At 42.8% G+C, this 17,197-nt stretch overlaps 1 protein-coding gene and 1 pseudogene across 2 annotated transcripts in view; both read left to right on the top strand.

Annotated features, from left to right (window-relative positions):
* Positions 1 to 10,793, top strand: part of Fam214a (family with sequence similarity 214 member A) — a 99,135-nt gene extending 88,342 nt beyond the window's left edge. The window contains exons 11-12 of one of the 2 annotated variants that reach the window (XM_008829775.3): positions 1,934 to 2,130; positions 9,821 to 10,793. In XM_008829775.3, the coding sequence (XP_008827997.1) occupies positions 1,934 to 2,130; positions 9,821 to 9,974 (351 nt within the window). In that variant the 3' untranslated portion in view covers positions 9,975 to 10,793. The remainder of the gene's footprint in view (positions 1 to 1,933; positions 2,131 to 9,820) is intronic. The other variant, XM_008829776.3, reaches the window with a different exon arrangement.
* On the top strand, positions 7,001 to 8,261 carry LOC108490663 (annotated as a pseudogene).
* Positions 10,794 to 17,197: the final 6,404 nt, after the last annotated feature.

The following is a 17,197-nucleotide window of genomic DNA, read 5'->3' as shown; positions in this document are numbered from 1 at the left end:
TTAATTGAGGTGAATGCTTTAGGAAAATAGTATATAACCATTTACGTTACTTAAATTGACTTATTTTCAAAATAATGAGATCCTAACCTTACCAGTGCTTTCTATTAAATATTGAGCCATATTGAGATTAACCCACTTAAAAGGAGACCCCCAAATATTAGTCTTGCTTTAGCAGGAAAACTTGGGAGACAAGATACTATCGCTAGTCGGTGGGAGGGAGGGAGGGAGGGAAGGAAGGAAGGAAGGAAGGAAGATAGGAAGGAAGATAGGAAGGAAGATATCAGGCAAAGAGGGTGCCACTCTACCAACCCATCCAGTTTGAGCACAGAGACCTTCTAAGCAGAGCAGGCCTGGTCTAAGTTTATCTCTAAGTCTGATCCAGGGTAACCCTGTGAGCTCTCAAGTCTGCTTTGGAGGGAGGGAGGGAGGGAAGGAAGGAAGGAAGGAAGGAAGATAGGAAGGAAGATAGGAAGGAAGATATCAGGCAAAGAGGGTGCCACTCTACCAACCCATCCAGTTTGAGCACAGAGACCTTCTAAGCAGAGCAGGCCTGGTCTAAGTTTATCTCTAAGTCTGATCCAGGGTAACCCTGTGAGCTCTCAAGTCTGCTTTGGGTTTTGCAGACTGGAAGAATCTGGCCAAGGTTGGCTGCTTGCCTCTGTCTATGCAAGAGGCTTCCTGAAGCAGATGCCCTCAGGTTGGCAGTGCTCTGTCAGGTCCCTTACCCCTCTGTTCCAGTTCTGCAAGGAGTCTGTGCATTTGTTTATTTCCAGTTTCACTGGAGTGAAACAGTAGTGTGCCACATATGTGTTTACTATGGAGGAATCGCTACATATTAAAGTATGATTTATGTGTTTAATGGATTTTTCAAGTTAAGGAGTGGTAGTCTTTTGCCTCCTATCTGTGGAGCTCATGAAGAAGGTCACCGGTGAGCTGGACGTGAACTGTCCTAGCAATGAGGCATAGACCAGAAGCACACATTCACTTCTGTGGTGGTTTTAAACCAGAAGTTTGCATTTGATTTATGCCTTACATGGTTTAATTACGCATAGTCATGGTTTGAACTCCTGGCTCCAGTTGGGTTGTTGAATGTATTAACCTTGATCTTATGACTCACTAGATTGTAAATTCAGATCATAATGTTGATGTATTTCTCATTTTGATTCAGTGAGTGATGTCCAGTCCCTCGGACGAGCTTCTGAAAGCATGGCACCAAGTTACCGATTGATGTGTTGGTAATTTGGTTAAAGTCAGTTCAGCAGCTTGGGGTTTTATTCAAAATATGATTCCAAGTCTGAGGACATGAAGTGTAATTTAGCTTTGAATCTAATAATACTGTTTTTTTTCCTAAGCTTGAAAATATTTTCAAACAGAAAAGTCTCTCCTTTGAACGTTTATAGTTCATTTTGCAATAACTACTTTATAATAACTGCTTTAAAATTTTACATTTACTGAGGTTCTGTTTTTAAATAATTGAAGTAATCATTAAAGTGTAAGAGAAATTCAAATTTCACTTTGAAAATTTGCAATTTATATATTCAGTGAAACTATGTTTGAAATGAATGAAGTAGAATATTCTAACCCAAAATATTCCATCAAAGTGTATTTGGCTTAACTAGCAGAACAATTTCTGATTATCTGAATAATGGGGAAATTATATATTCTTTACTATTAATGTGAAATTTGTGACTAAAGATTTTTATTTATTACAGGACTTTATATTATTGAGAATTAAGAAATTGAGTTGAATCTTTGAAAGAATATTGAGTACTATTTTGTGAACTTACAAAATGTTAACTTTAATCTCTGAAACTGAGTTATCTCCAGTGGGATTAAATTATTAAAAAGACTGTTTCATTACTGACACAGTCATTCTGAGTCACATAAACAAAGTATCATTTTTTAAAGAATAACTTCTCTGTTGTTTCTTCAGACCTTATTCAATCCTAATAAGACTGTGGTGAAGATGTTTGTTGTGACGTATGATTTACGAGATATGCCAGCCAATCATCAGACATTCCTACGACAAAGAACTTTTTCTGTTCCTGTTAAACAAGAAATGAAGAGAAGTATTAACAAAGAGAACATCCAACATACAGAACGATTACTACGCTACCTCATACATCTGAGGTATATCAGATTAATATAAAAATATCTTATTTTTTATTGAATTTTTGTGTATTTCATACAGAAAATCATCTTTATACCCTCTTCCCTTTTGGCACCCTCCAATAACCCCCCAACTGGAATTCATACCTTCTGTCATTTGTGTTAATGCCTATCATGTAAAGTTAGTGTCCCCAGATGTCCCTTAGTGCAAGTTCATCCACTGGGATCTAGTCAGTCTATCTAGAGTCCCTCCCTTTAAGAAAATTAGCTCTTCCTCAGCCAAAAATAATCAGCTGCCAATAATTCTTTGATTAAGATTGGGGCCTTTTGTCCATTTCCACATTTCTGTGCTGGGTTTTGTCTGCTTGACTTTGCATGGGTCTTGTGCATGCTGACACCATTACTGTAGGTTCATATGAGAAGGGTCCCAAAAGCCTGTAGGACTCAACTTGCATATGATCATGCACCTCCTCCTTGACTCTTAAAGTCTTTCCACCCCTTCTTCTGAAATGGTCCCTGAACCCTGGGTGAGTGGATTTTAATATAGGAGTCCTGTCCAAGGACCCATATTCTGCAGGCTCTTATTCTCGCATTTTGGCCATTTGTGACCTTTTGCATTCCTGGCCTAGTATTGCATGGGGGAGCTTCATTGATAAGAGTTGAAAGATGCATTAGTGTTCTCTTCATCCCTTGTTCCATGAGATTTAGGTGTAGAGGTTGCATCCTAGACATGCCACTTCGACTTGGGAAATTGATAGACAATCTCTGTGTGACCAGTTGTGAAACTCTGTAATAATCTCTGTCTGTCGACAAAGAAGCTTTCTTTGATGAGTAGTGACTGGGATACTTGTCTATAAATTTAAGGAGCCATATTTTGCACATAGTAAGAAATTGCATGTTTCTAGGGATATGACAGCCTTGAAGTTTTATCTAAGATCTATGACCTCTTCAGCTATGTGTATTTGGCTAGGTTTACAGTACCACACATGAGTTTCTCTTCCCATTGAGTGGGCTTTACGTTCAATTACGTAGCTGTTAGATTAATATGAAAATATCTTACTTTAGGACAATTCTAACATTGTTTAGTTTTTTAAGGAACCTGTAACTGACTAGACTAGGACCACTGTCCTCTGCTTAGTGTGAGGCTCTGACACCCTACCAAGGTGCAGAAAGCTCATGGCATACATTCACACCATCATTGTTACTAACAGAAATCAGGCTTGTACTTGTAATTGTTGAATGTAAAATACTGGAAGACAAGGCAAAGCCTGATATTTGAGACAGTTAATCAGGTTTTGTTTTGGTTTTTTTTTAATTTTATGTGTATGAGTGTATTGCCTGCATGTACGTGAGTGTACCCATGTTGTGCAGTGCCCAAGGAAGTCAGAAGAAGGCATAGGATCCCCTGGAACTGGAGTTACAGCCACTATATGGGTGCTGGGAATCAAACCCATGTCCTCTGCAAGAGCAGCCAGTGCTCTTAATCACTGAGCCATCTCTGTAGCCCCAGTGAATCAGTTATTAAGCCAGAAGTGTCTAATAGAAATGTAATATGAGCCATCAGTACTGTTCTATAGTTACTTGCAGCCACATAGGAAAATAATGTACCTGGACATGGAGACTCGTACCTGTAATCCCCAGCACTCAGGAGATGGAGGCAGGGGGATCAGAAGTTCAAGGCCATCTTTGGCTACATAGTGAGTTTGAGACCAGCCTAGGTTACATGAGATCCTGTCTTAAAAAAAAAAAAAAAAAAAACAACCTAGAAAATAATTTTTAAAGGCAAAATTAATATATTTTACTTAACATAGCACACTTAAATGTTATCATTTGAATATATAATCAATATAAACATCAGTGAGATATTTTACATTCTTTCATTTTACCATATCTTCAAAATCAAGATATATTTTGTACTCAGAGCACAACTCAGTTTAAACTAGCCCCATGTCAAGTGACCGTTAGCTCCATGTAGCTAGCAGCTGTATTGGACAGGGGACCTCTTCGACTTCACTCACCACATCAACAGATACTTCCATACCAGACTTGCTTCTAGACACTGGGGAGGTAGCAGTACTGATGAAGCTACATTCTTGGAGCTCTGCTAGAATGCCTTTTTCTGCAACTTTCATGGCTTCAGCTCAACCATACATTGATGGTTGGTTGGTTAGTTTTTGGTCCTTTGGTTCAAGTTGCTATCATCCTAAAGTTTTTAGTCCCCCAAATTCCTGTGGAGCTCTTGGGATCAGAGCAAATCAACTGATTAAGTTGGTTTTCAGTAGCCTTTTTCCTGTAAGTATTTTTGAGTTTTCTAGTTCCTTCCCTAAGACATTCTCAGCCACATCAGTGACTTTCCTCTTAGACTAGCTCTTCGTTGTAGGGAGCCCTAGTCATAAGTCACCCCTCACCCAGGGTTTAAGCAGAGTCTTCTTTAACCTGTCCCTGTGGTGACCCTTTGTCTTTCAATAGATAACTGCAGTACAGTGGATTGGATAGGGAATAAGCTAAATATGCAAGTTACGTGCTTGAAAAAGTTGCTAACTGTTCCTCTCAGAACACTGCTTAATGCATCTCATGTCTCTACCTGTTCTGCATCCAACAGGCAGAACCCATCCAAAAGCTTTAACCCATGTTATGTGTTTGGGTCCATCCTGAAACTGCTTGACAGGAACACTAGGGGATATGTTCCATAAACTATGAGTATGAGAAACTGTCTACCGAAAACAAACTTGGGAAACTTTTTCAAAAGGAGAAATGTGGAGGCTGGAGAGATGGCTCAACCGTTAAGAGCACTGGCTGCTCTTGCAGAGGACCCCAATTTGTTTCCCAGCACCCACATCGCAGCTAACAACCATCTGAAACTCCAAGAGACCTGACACCTTTCTGGCCTCTCTGGGCACTGCACACACATACATACATGCAGGCAAAACACTCATATGTACATATAAAGTAAAAATATCTTTTTTTATCTTTTTGAGGCAGGGTCTCCCTGTAGCCCCAGCTGTCCTGGAACTCACTATGTAGACCAGGCTGGCCTCGAACTCACAGAGCTCTGCCTGCCTTTGCCTCCCGAGTGCTGGGATTAAAGTTGTGTGCCACCATGGCCAGCTAGTAAAAATAATTTTTTTTAATTTTAGTTGTGCAATGCCTGCGGAGGACAAAAGAGGCTGTTGGATCCCCTGGATCTGGAGTTACGGACAGTTGTTAACTGCCATGTGGGTGCTGGGATTCGAACCTGGGTCTTCTGCAAGAACAACCAGTGTTCTTAACCGCTGCACCATCTCACCGGCCCCCCCCCAAAATAAAATTTTTAAAAGAAATGTTGGCCAGTAACATGGCTCAGCCAGTAAAGGTACTTGCCACTGAGCCTGATGACCTGAGTTGAGACAACTACCATAGATTGTCCTCTGACTTCCACTTGTAATCACATGTGTGCACATACAATAAATAAATAAAAAGTAATTAAAATTATTTTTTTAAGAAAAATAAGCCAGGCATGATGGCACACACCTTTAATCCCAGCACTTGGGAGGCAGAGGCAGGAGAATCTCTATGAGATAGAGGCTATCCTGCTCTACATAGCAAGTTCCAGGCCAGCTGGGACTACAGGGAGACCCTACTCAAATAAATAAACAAACAAACCCAGGCATGGGAAACCCCAGCACTTGGGAGACTGAGGCAGGAGGACTGCTGTAAGGTCATTCTAGACTACATAGTGAGTTCCAGACCAGCCTGGGTGATACCCTGTCCTAAGGAACTAAAAAATAAATTAAAAGAGAAATGTAAAATAGCAGACTATAAGAATTTTTCCCAGTGCTAGGGATGTATGCCTTAGTGGCATGTGTAAGGCCCTGAATTTCATCCCTCAACACTACAAAAACAATAATAATCTGGTCACAGAGGCCCGTAAATTTTAGAAACTTGGAAGACTGAGGCAGGAGAATCACAAGTTTAAGTTCTGCTTGGGCAACTTAATGAGACCCCGTCTCAAAATAAAAAGTAAAAAGAGGGCTAGAAATACAGCTTAGTGGCTGAGTGCTTGCTTTACATGGAGTTCTGGGTCCAGAACCAAGTACTACAGAATCTGTCAATTAACCAACCAACCTCCCAGCCCAGTAGGAAAAGATTCAGTTCTCTGATTCAACTTTCATTTCACAATGTTCTTTTGATGTCTTCTGTGTGGTTGGTTGGTTGGTTGGTTGGTTGGTTGGTATTATTTGTTCTGTGGTGTTGGGGATCAAACCTAGAGTTGCATGCATGCTAGGCAAGTACTCTACCACTGTGCTACATTGTCAGCTCCTCCTGAAGTATAACAACCTCAAGAGTGTGTATTTAGCAACCTAAGTAATGTGTAACCAACATTCATCTAACTCAGCTGCCTTAGCTTTTACAGGCTTCACATAATACTTAGAAACCTAGGCACTATTTGGAAAAGGGCACACTTGCCAAAGCTTCCCATGTTCTCCTTCAGGTGGAGAAAGTGGGAGCCAGTGCATGAGGTTTGCTCACACCAGGCCTCTCCATCATTTGGGAATAAAACCGACAAATGCAGAGCACCTTCTGTCTACCAGGGTTTAGCAGGAGGCAGAAGCTATTTCATGCCCAGTTTCGGTGGCCGTTTCTCATTACACTGCTGGTGTCTACTGAGGTTTTGGTTTGATGGTTATCTTTTAACTAGCTACTGCAGTGATTATCCCAGAACTTGAAACTTGCAAGGCATTGGTGGGACATGTCTGTAATACCGTTCCTACGGTGACTAAAGCAGGGGGATTACCAAAAGTTTGAGGCCATCCTGGGTACAGCATAGGGCCCTGTCTCAAAAACAAACAAACAAACCAAGTTGTGGTGCGCACTGCCGCGTTTGCTTCTCACTCTTACTGCCACACCCTGAAAATCCAACCCCCTCCTCTGCCAGGAACTTGCTGCCAGCACTGTGCCCTACCCATACCCAGCACTGACCCTGGAGCAGAAGGAGCTGTCTGACATTACTCATTGTGGCTCAGGACAAGGGCATCCTGGCTGTAGATGAGTCCACCAGGAGCATTGCCAAGAGGCTGCAGTCCATGACACCAAGAACACAGGAGAACAAGTGCTTCTGATGTCAGTTGCTGCTGACCACTGCTGACCATGTGAATCCCCACAGGGAGGGGGGTGATTCTTTCTATGAGACACTGTACCAGAAGATGGATGATGGACATCCCTTCCCCCAAGTTATCAAATCCAAGGGTGGTGCTGTGGGTGTCAAGATAGACAAGGGTGTGGGGCCCTTGGCAGGAATCCCAATGGCAGACTACCACCCAAGGGCTGGATGGACTGTCTGAATGCTGTGCCCAGTACAAGAAGGATGAAGCTGACATTGCTAAGTGGCATTGTGTGCTGAAAATTGGAGAGCGCACCTGCTCAGCCTGTGCCATCATGGAGAATGCCAGTGTTCTGGCCCTTCATGCCAGCATCTACCAGCTGAATGGTTTTGTGCCCATTGTGGAGCCCAAAATCCTCCCTGATGGGGACCATGACTTGAACCGCTATCAGTATGTAACTGAGAAGGTACTGGCTGCTGTCTACAAGGCTCTGAGCGACCACCACAAATACTTAGAAGGCACCTTGCTGAAGCCCAGCATGGTTACCCTAGGCCATGCTTGTATCCAGAAGCTTTGAATGAAGAGATTGTTATGGCAACTGTCATAGCACTGCATCACACAGTATCCCTTGCTCTCCCTGGGTCACTTTCCTGTCTGGGGGGCAGAGTTAGGAAAAGGCATCCGTCAACCTCAGTGTCCTCAAATGCCCCCTACTGAAGCCATGGGCCTTGATTTTTCTCCTATAGCCAAGCTCTGCAGGCCTTTTCCCTAAAGGCCTGGGGCAGGAAGAAGGAACACTCAAGGTTGCCCAAGAGGAGTACATCAAGTGAGCCCTGGCCAACAGCCTCGCTTGTCAAGGAAAGTGTACCCCAAGTGATTAGGCTGGGGCCGCAGCCAGTGAGTCCCTCTTTGTCTCTAACCGTGCTTATTAAGCTAAAGTGGTCTACGGATGCTCCATCAGCACTCCACATCCCTGCATACCCACTTGCTCTTGAAGAGGGGGCCTCAGCAGGCATGGTGGCATATGCCTTTAATCCCAGCACTGGGGAGGCAGTGGTAGGTAGATCTCTGTGAGTTCACGGCCAGTCTGGTCTACATAGCAAGTTCCAGAACAGCTGGGGCTACAGGAAGACCCTGTCTCAAAAAGACAAAAAAATAAAAAAAAAATAAAAAAGATTTTAATCCCAGCACTCAGGAGGCAGAGGCAGGAGGATCTCTGTGAGTTCGAGGCCAGCCTGATCTACATAGTTCCAGGACAGCTGGGGCTACAGGGAGACCCTGTCTCAAAAAAAAAAAATTATAAAAACAAAAAGAGAGGGCCTCCAGGCTCTTCCCATCTCTCTTTCCACCCTCATAACTTTGGTGTGTATGTTGTCTTTGAATGCTAACTCTGTCAAGACTTCCAACCCACTGCAATAAAGAACTATTTAAGAACGGGGGGGAAACACAAACCAAAACATGGCCTGGGGAGAAGGCTCAGTGGATGAAGCTCTTCCATACAAATCTGCTGACTGAAGTTCACATCCAGAACCCACGTAGAAACCAACAGGCCAACTGTAATCCCAGCACTTGAGAAGCAGGGACCGGGGCAAGCTCACTGCCTAGACCAGCCAAATCGCTGAGCTCCAGGTTCACTGGGAGACCTTACCTCAATAAAGTGGAAAGTGATTGAGGAAGACACCTGATGTCAACTTTTAGTGTCCACATGCACACCTGCACACACACGTGTGTTACCTACACGTGGAAATACAAACACATGTTCTCACATCACACATATAAAATTTTATTTTCATTTCTTTTGGGGGGAGTGGGAGGTTGGTTTGGGTTTGTTTTTTTTAATATTTTATTATTTTTATTTTATGTGTATGAGTGTATTGCCTGCATGTATGTGAGTGCACCTGTGTCATGCAATGCTGTGGTCAGAAGAGGGCTTCAGATTCCCCTGGAACTGGAGTTAAGGATGGTTCATAGCCGCCATGTGGGTGCTGGGAATCAAACCCAGGTCCTCTGCAAGAGCAGTCAGTGCTCTTAACTGCTGAGCCATCTCTGTCTGGTTTGGGCTTTTTTGAGACGGTTTTATATTATAGCCCAGACTGGCCTGTAATTCACTATGTAGTCCAGGCTTATCTCAAACTTGACAATCTTCTTGCCTCAGCCTGCTGAGTGCTGGGATTACAGGTGTAAGCAATCACATCCAGAAAAACTTTTAATATTTCTGTGATGGCTTCTCAGATGTGGAGTCCATTTTATTCTACCCCAAATCATGGGCAGCTGATTTGTGTGGATTGTCTGTCTGTGTGTCTAGAATAGGCCTGCAAAGCCCAAAGTGGATAATTGGCAGGTGTCAGTGGAAACTTATTACCCTAGCTGTGGACAGTTCAGGTGCCACAGAGTCAGGAAAACTAAGGAAGCCAGGACCCCATAAGAGGAAAGGATTGTACAGCAAGGTTAGAGAATAGTGAGTCAGGAACATGTGCTTTGATAATTTAAGACTTTAAACACTGGGAAGAGGGTTAAGCTAGAAGTACAGCAAGATTAGTTCTTCCCGCTTTCAAACTTTAATTACCCAGTCTTGCTTGTTTTAAGGACTCATTCCCTAACATTATTAATCGTTCTATGTATTTGTATAGGTTCCAGAGTTCCAAATCTGGGAAGATCTACCTCCATAGAGACGTTCGGCTCCTGTTCTCTAGAAAATCCATGGAGGTTGATAGCGGTGCTGCGTATGAACTCAAATCTTACACTGAATTGCCAACAAACCCTCAGTTTTCACCAAGATGTTGATGAGGCGTGGCAGCTTCAAGTATTTGCTCAGTACCCAAGCTTGAAAGTGAGCGTTAGCATAGAATGGAGTATACCAAATCAGCAGCCGGGAGACTGGTCCCCCCCTGTTGTCCTGGACCAGATTTATTAAAGGATTCCTGAATTGAGCTCCGCAATTCCAAGCAGACTGGAAGCACTTGTGTCCTCATCCTTTCTGTTGAAGCCACTTCATTAGACAGTTGCGATAGCAAAATCCCCAGTTAGATTAGTGTTTACACATTTTATTTCTGTTATTTAATATTTAATGTTTTCCTCAATACCCAAGTGATGTTTGTCTCTAGTGTTCTAATGTAGCACAATCCTATGTAAAATCATATTATGTATTTTTGACATTAATGTTGAAATCTGAAATATATGCACAAGTCTTTAATTTTGTGTGGTGTGTTTACATGCTGTTCCTTTACGCTGTTGAGAATGAGAATGAAATGTTGAGCTTCTTTAAGATTACTGCACTATGCAAGCATGTGTATTGTTTATATCTTTCCAGGTTAGTTTTTATAACACCCCATCCAGACAGGGGTTGCCCCTGGCGTGACACATTGTACCTCGGTGCAGCATGGACTGCACCACTGCGTCCCCTCAACAGTGCTCATCCCCTGTGCCCATTCTCATTCCCCCGAGGGTCCCAGTGCCCAAATGTTCTATTTTTCCTGAACCACCACTATAGAGGCTTACTTTAAATTGCTGTCCCATGCTAGATAATTTTCTCAAACTGTTAAAAGAATATGTACTTTGAAAACAATATTTATATTGTAAATATATGAAAAAAACCAAAACGTGTATTTGGCTTTATTTTTAGATGACATGTTTATGTGACTGAGTGAATTAGCCCTTGGCCGTTGCCATTCTACCTCTACAAGGGGAGGAACGATTGACATTGGAAGCACCAACCAAGCAAGGGAGCCTGATCAAATGTGTTAAAAAGCCCCTCCTACCCATGCTAGGAAAGAGCAAAGCAGTCTTGATGATATGTGCTGGGGTGATGGCAGCAGCAGACTAGATAACAGAACAGGAATCAAGGAGTGTGGATCAGCAGTGGAGGCACATCCTGTAATCTCAGCACTTGAGGGGCAGAGGCTGCAGGATTGCTGCAAGTCCAAGGCCAGCCTGATCTACATAGTGAGACCCTGTCTCAAATCCTCCTCCTCCAAAAAGAATTTGTATTAGTCTATTTCCTGTTGCCAATAATACAGTTGCAGGTTTCCTTTGCACTTTTTCAGATTAGTAAAATGAGTCATAATTTATAAATCCTTTCATAAAGGTGCTATAGGTCAAAAATAACCTATTAAAAGTCTTTGAAACTGAAAGTTAATCTATGAATGGGGAGTGGAGTGGAGAGATGGCTCAGCAGTTAAGAGACTGGCTGCTCTTGCAGAGGATCTGAGTTCAATTCCCAGCACCCACATGGTGGCTAATAACCATCCCTAACTCCAGTTCCAGGGGTCTGATACCCTCTTCTGACTTCTGTGGGCATTACATGACACGAGTGCACTTACATACATGCAGGCTCATACACATAATAATAAATATATATATTTAAGTCTATGAATGGAGCCAGATGTAGTGACTCATGTCTTTAATCTCAGCACTCCAGAGGCAGAGACGGTGGCAGGCAGGTCTACATAGAGAATTCCAAGCCAGCTGGGGCTACAGGGAGACCCTGTCTCAAAACAAAAATCTATGAATGGAAGCTGGCCTGAAGGAACCACAACAGAAAGCTCTCGATGCTTTTTCCCACCAAACACCGTTCCTTCCTGGAAGGTTAAAGAAGGGAAGTTTTAAAGGTTCCATCTTTGGGATCAGCTATTTTCCTATTTTGTGACTGAAGCAGTGATCCTCTTTTTAACTTGGTTTTTAAATATTTCTCACTGCGTGCTCGTATGAAGCCAATGTGAAAGTTCTCCCTCACTCCTCTCGCTACAGTTATAATTTGGCATATGACATGCCATATAATGTAGACAGGGCACAGGAAGAGGCTGGGTGAGGGGCTTCCAGAGTGGAGGCGTTCATTTCAATCCCAGCATTGGCCCCCATGGCATTGGAATCAACTCATTCTATCCACAGTAGATTATCAGATGTCTGAAACTTCACCCCTGGGGGGAGGAGAAAGCGAATGAACCACACTGTGTGGGTCTAGGCAGTTTAATCCTGAAATGTGAGACTGTATAGATAATTTTCAGCTGCTCTACAGTTAAAGCAGCAGAGTCTTGTGGCTTCCCCAGGTTACGACAGAAGTAACAGAAGTCCATCTGTTACCAGTACACTGGTATTTGCCCTTTTCCTATTATTTTTCCACCAGGACTATGGTTTTCATCCATATTCTTAGAAATACAGTTTATCAGAGTTGGGGATATAACTCAATTGGCAGAATGCTCACCTGGAAATAGTTTATAGCCAGGTGTGTGACAAGCAGTGGCCATAGTAAGATTTCTGGTCAAATGGAGAATGACTGATTTAAAAGCAAATCAGTTACTGTGGCAGAATTGGCCTACAGTAACTCACAGGTTATTCAAGTTAATAAGCTGTCAGCCACACAAGTACAGTTTGAGAAAAGTCCTTGGGACATACTGTGTCAAACATTTTAGAGATTATAAAGGTTTGACTTCTTAAAGTTTTCAAGACCCCCTGCCACTTGATTATTCATTGTTCTTTCAAAATTTTCTGAGTTCTACCTACATAGTTCTGGACTTCTGATGTTCAGTTTCTCATTTGGTTTCTCTCTCCCACTATCTATCCCTTCATTAACAATGCAGTCTCTCCTGGCTAGAGATATAGATCAGTTGTAGAGTGTTTGCCTAACATGCACGAAGCCCTGAGTTTGTTCAGTTAGCAACACCACATAAACCAGGTGTGATGGTGCACACTTGTGATCCCACCAATTGGGAGGTGAAGGCAGGAAAATCAGAAGTTCAAGGTCATTGGCTACAGTGATTTTAAGGCCTATGTAGGCTACATGGAACTCTTGTTTCAAAAGGGCAGGGGAAAGGTGGGGCTGGCGAGATGACTCAGTAGTTAAAAGCACATATTACTCCTGAAAAGGACCTGAATGAAGTTCCCAGCACCCACTTGGAGTAGCTCACAATCTCCTTTAACTCTTAACTTCAAGGAATCCGATCCCTCTGGCCTTCAGCAGCAGCAACACTCATGTGCACATACCCACACGCATACACATAATTAAAAATCTTTTTGTAAAAAGTCTTGGTCTTATCAAAGCTTTTATATGCCTACTTAATTCCAAACCAAAAAAATAAAATACTCTGTTCATGTATGTATTGAAACCACCAGGGGGAGCTTTGGTTAAGCATCTGTTCTTGGGACCTGGCTCTAAACAAAAGAATTTCTGCCAAGAGGTTTTCTGGATGATTCTAGTCTCTGTGACTAATTCTTTAAAATTAAACATTCAATTTCTTGTACCAGTCACATTTCAAATGTACAATAGCTACATAGGGTTAATAGCTACTGTGTTCAATAGCACAAAGTAGAAGGTCCCATCACCACAAGAAGTGCTATGGGCTGGCCCTGATCTAGACCATACTGATGGCAGTTAAAGCTATAAAGATAGAGGTGAGGGGCTGGAGAGATGGCTCAGTGGTTAAGAACACTTAACTTTTCTTGCAGAAGACCCAGGTTCGAATCCCAGCACCCACATAGCAGCTAACAACTGTGCATAGCTCCAGTTCCAGGGGATCCAACAGTCCCTTCTGTCCTCCGCGGGCATTGCACAACACGGGTACACTTACCTACATGCAGACAATGCACGCATACACACAAAAATAAAAAATAAAATGTAAAGATAGAGGCGAGCTCATGAAGAGGGTAAAACTGGAGGAGAGAAGGGCTTTCTAAGAAGCGTCAGAATATTCTTACATTTTTTACTCATTGTGTGTGTGTGTGTGTGTGTGTGTGTGCGCGCGCGCGCGCGCATGCATATGCACATGCCCTTGCATATATGTGGAGACCAAAGGACAACTTGGAATCAGTTCTGCACCCCCACTATATAGATTCCAGGGATCAAACTCAAGTTATCAAGCTTGGAGATAAGTGCCTTTACCTACTGAACCCTCTCACCAACCCTAGAATCTTCACAAGAGGTAGATAAGGCTGGATGTGGAGGTGCGGGCCTGTAATCCCAATGCTTGGGAGGTTGAGGCAGGATTGTGACTTAGAAACCATCTTGGGCTGCACAATGGGTCTCTGTGAAATTGAGGTCAACCTGGTCTACATAATGAATTCCAGGTCAGATAGGGCTACAGGGAGACCCTGTCTAAAACAAGAAAGAGAAAGAAAGGAAAGAAAGGAAAGGAAAGGAAGGAAGGAAGGAAGGAAGGAAGGAAGGAAGGAAGGAAGGAAGGAAGGAAGGAAGGAAGGAAGGAAGACCAAGCGAGGCAGACATAGTTCACATCTGTAACCCTAGCACTCCAAGACCTAAAGCAAGAGGCTTGTGAGTTCAAGGCCACCCTGAACTGCATAGTGAACTGGAGGCTAGCTTGGGTAACACAGTGAGACCCTGTCTCAAAACCAAACAAGAGGCTGATATGGCCAGGCACGGTGGCATAAACCTATAATCCTAGTATTTTGAAGGTTGAAGGCTGGAGGATCATGAGTTCAAAACCAGCCTGAACCCCTTTCTCAAAAAATTAAAAATAATAATAAAAAATTTTAAAGAGGAAAGTAGCCAGGTGTGGTGCACAAATCTTTAATTCCAGCACTTGGGAAGCAGAGGCAGATCTAGGCCAACCTGGTCACATAGTGAATTCCAGATCAACTGGGGCTACAGGAAGATCTTGCCTCAAAAAAAAAAAAGAGGAAAATAAGACTCAGCAAAAACAAAGGAGGTTAAAGAATGAGTAACTGACCAGCTGTCTGCAAGACTGTTTCCTTGTGATCATCTACACCCTGGCTCTTACAATCTTTCTGCCTCCTCTTCTGCAATGATCCCTGAGTCTTGGGATGCAGAGGTTTGAAATAACTGTCCTATTCAGGGATAAGCACTCTGCAGACTCTTGTTCTCTGCACATTGGCTAATTGTGGGTCTCTGTGTTAATCACCATCTGCTGCATAAAAAAACTTCTCTGGTGAGAGTTAAGAGATGCATTCATCCTAAGTGTAGATGTTGATTGAGTGGGTAAGCTATCCCAACCCAACCTAAGGACCTTTTGGCAACTGATGGCTGCTGGGAAGGGAAAGACAGTGTCTTACAGGGTTTGGATTCTTGGTGGGCCCAGTGGATGGATCCACACTGAAGGATATTGGGGGACACAAATCAGACTCTATAGGCCATATAGATATTCATATATATATATATATATGAAACCATTAAATTGGGCAGGGAGCTGAGGTGGGGAGTGTGGATAAAGGAGCAAATCTAAATGACATAAAACTATATAGTATGAAAATCACATTTTTTTAAAAAAAAAGAGGAGGAGGAGGAGGAGGAAACGGACAGAGCCAGGAATGGTACAGCAATGTATACAGGGACCTCAACAAATTAAGCACTCTCCAGGAAGCCAATGCTGGGGGCCAGAATAGCCCAAACCCCTGAATGCCAGAGGAGCAGCATCTTCCAGGAAAGGATTCTGATAATTTATAGCAGAACTACATATGCACATTTCTTGAGTTTTGTTTCATGTTTTCTATAAATTGTTGCACTGCCATGGCCAAGGTGGAAAGAAGCTGAGAATTTTTGTCTATCCAGTTCTGCCCAAAGCCCAAAAGAAATGAGCAAACAACAATAAGGACAAAAACTCTTTTTCTTTTTACCATCTCCTGTCTCAGTCTTTTCTTCTGTTTCCTGGTAAAGAGGCAGGCAGTGGACCTGAAGCTCCAGTTATTCCAGGAATCGTGCAAAGGAAGGAGGATCACTTAATTTCAGGACAGCCTGGGCTAAACAGCATATTCAGGGTCAGCTTGTTGGGCTGCATAATAAGACCCTATCTTTTTAGAGATTTTTGAAGTTTTGTTTTTGTTTGTTTGTTTTCTTTTTAAAGGCAGGGTCTCACTATGCAGCCCTGGCTTGCCTGGAATTCCCTATGTAGACCAGACTGGCCTCGAACTCTCAAGAGATCTGCCTGCCTCTGCCTCCTGAGTGCTAAGATTAAAGGCATGCACCATCATGCCTGACCAAATATTTATTTCTATTTTTTCTGTGTTATTAGTGTTTTGCCTGCATATATGTAAGTATATCATGTGGTGTGCAGTGCCCAAGGAAGTCAGAAGAGAGCATCAGATCCTCTGGAACTGGAGTTATGGAGGGTTGTTAGCCACTTTGTGGGTGCTGGCAACTGAACCTGGGTTCGCTGCAGAAGCAGCTTTTGCTCTTAACTGCTAAGCCATCTCTCCAGTAAAAATCCCGGCCTTGAAAAAAAAAAAGGAGGAATGGCCAGTATCTTGAAGGTCAAGAAGAGCATTTTGAGGGATGGAGTATTGGGGATCAATGTGCAATCTTAAAGTACATGGTGCAGAGTAGTGTGGTCATAGGCCCTGGAAATTAAGACTTACCAAAAATTGCCCTTTTCAGCTCCAGCATCCTAGAAAATACAATGCTGGAAATGAAAATGGCCTGTCTCAAAGCCCAGGCCCTGGTACTTCCAAGTTCTTGTACCTTGAGAACAGGGCTAAATCTACATGTACATATTTCCTGTTTTTTATTTAATCTTTTCTGTTTTGGAACACTGCTATGAGCAAGGCAAAGACAGATGGAGACTTTTTCTTTCCTCAGTGTTGGGTCTCCCGTAACCCAGATTGGCTGGTATTCACAATGTAGTTGATGATGATGTTGGACTCCTGGATTCTCCTGCCTCTACCTCCCAAGTGCTGGGATCATGGGTGTGCACCACTACACCTAACAGGCTCTCCTCTCTGATTGTGGCTGAGCATTGCACTGGGACCAGAACCAGGCTTTATGGCTGGAGTTCCTGTCGACATTGTTACTTGGAAAGGATGGCTTCCAAGACAGTGCCCCAAAGCAGGACACTGCCTTTGAGGAGTTCTCAATTCGGCCAGTCTGTTTCCCAGAAATTCAAACTTGCCTTCATGTAAGAATACATGTTATATATTTTTATATATGTATATATACATGTATATTCTTTATCTGTTTCTGTCCCTGTGTTTGCTGAAACATACAGAGAATTTTTATTGATAATACATTTACTTGTATAACAGAGTCGCAGAAAGATGTGCAAGCA

The sequence above is a fragment of the Nannospalax galili genome, unplaced genomic scaffold (genome assembly GCF_000622305.1).
Source record: "Nannospalax galili isolate Female #2095 unplaced genomic scaffold, S.galili_v1.0 scaffold213, whole genome shotgun sequence".
NCBI lineage: Eukaryota > Metazoa > Chordata > Mammalia > Rodentia > Spalacidae > Nannospalax > Nannospalax galili.
This window is presented reverse-complemented; position numbering and strand designations above follow the sequence as displayed.